Genomic DNA, 3,942 nt, shown 5'->3' with positions numbered 1-3,942 from the left:
ACAGACACACAGACACTCATATGCAAATAGACAGAAATATACACAAACAGACACACCCAGACTCACATTCAGACAGACACACACTAACACGTAGAACAAAGCCGGGAATTTCAGGCTGAGGTGAAGTGGATCAGTGTATTGGAACACTTGGGAAGCTGAGGCAGGGGACTGAAGTTGAGTTCATGGTTAACCGAGGCCACAGGATGAGTTCCTACCTTAAAACAACCCAAAACACTTAAAAAGCTCAGTTGTTCACTGAGATCAACCCCACAACAGCTGGAGCCCTGGCCGGCTGGAGTCCGCACAGCCCATCCACAGCTACCCTTCGGAAAGGGCAGGAAGTCAGGTTTTGGGCTTCTGCGCCACCCTGTGAAACTGACAGCAACTTCTGGGTACTGTCCCTGGGACCCTCCTCTGCCCTCCCCCATTCTGCCCGGCACCTGCCAAGGAGGAGCCCTGTCGGAGCAGCCCTGGCTGACGCCCAGCAACGAGGGGCGTGGCCACGGATGGGCGTGTCGGGGCGGGCCTCCAACGAGGGCGTGGGCTTGGGAGGCCCGGCCCATCACGCCACAGAAATGGCTGAGGGGGACAGACACACGGATAAGAGCGGGTCTAGGATATACTGGGAAGAGAGAGCTAAACAGAGAAGTAGAAAGAGGAGAGCAAGAGAGAGGGAGGAGAGAGAGAGGAGAAGCAGACAGAGGAGAAAAGGGGGCAGAGAGAGGCAGACCAACAGATCGAGACTGCCCCGCACTCCTCGGCGGGCGTGTGACCCGGCAAGGCCGCGTTCAGCCCCACCCCCATGACGTCAACCCACAGTGCAGCGCGTTGTTGTGCCATGTAGCGAGCGTCGCCCCTGGCAACAGCGGCCGCAGCCACCACCAAGCGAGGGCGTCCAGACCCCGCCCTTTTATGCAAATCTACGACGTCACCTCGGACCAATGGGGAGCGGGGGCGGTGAGCTCATCGCGGGGGCCGAGGCTATAAGGGTGCGCGCGGGCGGCGCGGGACAGAGCGGCCGGCGGCGGAGCCGGGCAGTACGGGCAGCGGACTGGGGGGCGCACGGGCCCCCCCGGGGAGGCCGCGGCCACTCCCCCCGCCCCGGGCCCGAGCGCGGCGGGGGAGGCGGGGATGGAAACGCCCTTCTACGGCGAGGAGGCGCTGAGCGGCCTGGCTGCGGGTTCGTCGAGCGTCGCCGGCGCTTCTGGGCCCCCCGGCGGCGGAGGCTTCGCGCCCTCGGGCCGCGCGTTTCCCGGGGCGCCCCCGACGAGCAGCATGCTGAAGAAAGACGCGCTGACGCTCAGCCTGGCGGAGCAGGGAGCGGCGGGATTGAAGCCCGGCTCAGCCACTGCACCTTCCGCGCTGCGCCCCGACGGCGCCCCCGACGGGCTGCTGGCTTCGCCGGATCTTGGGCTGCTCAAACTCGCGTCGCCGGAGCTGGAAAGGCTGATCATCCAGTCCAACGGGCTGGTGACCACCACCCCGACCAGTACGCAGTTCCTCTACCCGAAGGTGGCGGCCAGCGAAGAGCAGGAGTTCGCCGAGGGTTTCGTCAAGGCGCTGGAGGACCTGCACAAGCAGAGCCAGCTGGGCGCGGCCACCGCGGCCACCTCAGGGGCCCCCGCGCCCCCCGCGCCCGGAGACCTGGCGGCCACCCCCGGGGCCACCGAGACCCCGGTCTACGCCAACCTGAGCAGCTTCGCGGGTGGCGCCGGGCCCCCCGGGGGCGCGGCCACCGTGGCCTTCGCCGCGGAGCCAGTGCCCTTCCCGCCGCCCCCGGGCGCGCTCGGGCCGCCGCCACCTCCTCATCCGCCGCGCCTGGCCGCGCTCAAGGACGAGCCGCAGACCGTGCCGGACGTGCCGAGCTTCGGCGATAGCCCTCCGCTGTCGCCCATCGACATGGACACGCAGGAACGCATCAAGGCGGAGCGCAAGAGGCTGCGCAACCGCATAGCCGCTTCCAAGTGCCGCAAGCGCAAGCTGGAGCGGATCTCGCGCCTGGAGGAGAAAGTCAAGACCCTCAAAAGCCAGAACACCGAGCTGGCGTCCACCGCCAGCCTGCTGCGCGAGCAGGTGGCGCAGCTCAAACAGAAAGTCCTCAGCCACGTCAACAGCGGCTGCCAGCTGCTGCCCCAGCACCAGGTCCCCGCGTACTGAGCCCGAGCGCGGGGCGCATGCGCGGACTCGCTGCGGTGGGGGGGCGCCCCGGACTCTTTTGAGACTCGGTGCCCCCAGACTCGACAAGCCGGACCCCCCTTAACTCCGGGTGGGGACCCCGAGCGCACGACCCCCGCCCTCGCGCCGCCCCTGTTCCTTTAGCCCCGCGCGTGTTGCACAAGCCCGCCCCGGCAGCCCCTTTGTATGGCCGAGGAGGGACTTCAGGGGCGCGCAGCCTCACGCTCTGCCTTTTTTCTCTTTTCTTTTTCTTTCTTTCTTTCTTTCTTTTTTTTTTTTTTTTTTTTTTTTTGCCTTTTGGAAGAGAGAACGGGAGTGTCCGATTCCGCCCTATTTATGTTTCTACTCGGGAACAAACGTTGGTTGCGTGTTGCGTGTGTGTTTCCTTGTGTTGGTTTTTTAAAGAAACGGGAAGAAGAAAAAACTCCTCCTCTTCCCCTCCCCCTCCTCTCGCTCTCCCGACACCATCCCTCTCTTTTTGTTTGGTTTTGTTTTGCTATGAGTCCACATTCCTGTTCCGTAATCCTTGGTTCGCCGGTTTTGTGTTTTCAGTAAAGTCTTCGTTACGCCAGCTTGGCTGTCCGCCTCCTTCTTACCCCGCCGGGGCCGGGGTGGGCGGGGCCTGGCCCGCTCCCATCCCCCTCCCTCTTCTGGCCCCTTCCATCCCCCACCCCCTTCCAGGCGGGGAGGGAACGCGGCGTGGGCGCGGGCGGGGACTTCACATCTGCGCAGCGAGCGCCACCTAGGCGCACGCCGTCCGCTCTGGTCCAGGTAGCACCCGGACTCTGGGCTCCTGCCTAACCTGTGCGACTTTACTGCTGTGTCCTTTCTGGAAGAAGGGTGACGAAAGAGGGGAAAGGAGCGCGCGCACGCACGCGCACCCAACCCGTGGGGCCTCGGTCTTCCAGAGTTCGGTCTCCATCAGGGCGTCATCCTTACAGAATGGTGCTGGCCTCAATAGATTTTATTTGCCTTTGTTGGTTTCAAAGGGTGCCTCAGGCCTAGAGCCTTCTCTCCAAGACCATGAAGAAAGAGGTGGCCTAGAGTCGTGTAGGTGGATAACTGACCGGCACTTCCCTAGCACCTGCTCTGCCATTTTGAGGAAACTTAATTTTCAGCAACTTGAGTCTGAATACCAATTTTTTTTTTTTTTTTTTTTGAGACTGGATCACTCCATATAGCCCTGATTATTCTGGAACTTGCTACGTAGTGCAGGCTGGCCTCACAGAGATCCCCCTGCCTCTGCCTCCCGAGTGCCTTGCCACCATGTCCACAGCCTTCGCGTGTGTGCTTTCAGTGATGGAGATGGAGGCCCGGCCTTAGAGCAGGTCAGGCAGGCCCTCAACTCAGCCCCAGCCCCAGCCCCAGCCCCAGCCTCTCCCCCAGCAGGGACACTGCCCCCAGGTCTGTGCCCCCCACCAGTGTATGCACTTTGCTGTTAGCTCTGGCCACTGCTGTTGAGACCCTGGGTCTTGGAGTTAAGATTCTGCTTAGGGTGTCACCATGGGTGCTAAGGTCACATGGTAAGTGGCCACGGAAGTCTGTGCTTTCTCTCTTCGTGTCCTTGCTCCTGACTTGCCCCCCACCCTGAAGGGAACTGTTTTTAAAGCTGGGTGGTTCCAGCATCATCCCAGTATTTGGGAGAGAAACAGGAGGTCCCTTCGTCCTGGACCCTGTCTAGGAAAACAAAGGCCAGAAATGAAAAAGGAGCTTGAGCATAAGTTTTTTTTGGGTGCTGGGATGACAAGCCAGTTTATACAGTGGGAG

At 62.1% G+C, this 3,942-nt stretch overlaps 1 protein-coding gene across 1 annotated transcript; it reads left to right on the top strand.

Moving 5' to 3' along the window:
• Positions 1-982: 982 nt before the first annotated feature.
• Jund (JunD proto-oncogene, AP-1 transcription factor subunit) lies at positions 983-2,746 on the top strand. Its single transcript, XM_055618858.1, has one exon. It carries the CDS (start codon positions 1,132-1,134, stop codon positions 2,155-2,157), a length of 1,026 nt encoding a protein of 341 aa, XP_055474833.1. The 5' UTR covers positions 983-1,131; the 3' UTR covers positions 2,158-2,746.
• The last annotated feature ends 1,196 nt before the right edge of the window (positions 2,747-3,942 follow it).

This window comes from Psammomys obesus, unplaced genomic scaffold (genome assembly GCF_907164565.1).
Source record: "Psammomys obesus unplaced genomic scaffold, mPsaObe1.curated_primary_1811, whole genome shotgun sequence".
NCBI lineage: Eukaryota > Metazoa > Chordata > Mammalia > Rodentia > Muridae > Psammomys > Psammomys obesus.
This window is presented reverse-complemented; position numbering and strand designations above follow the sequence as displayed.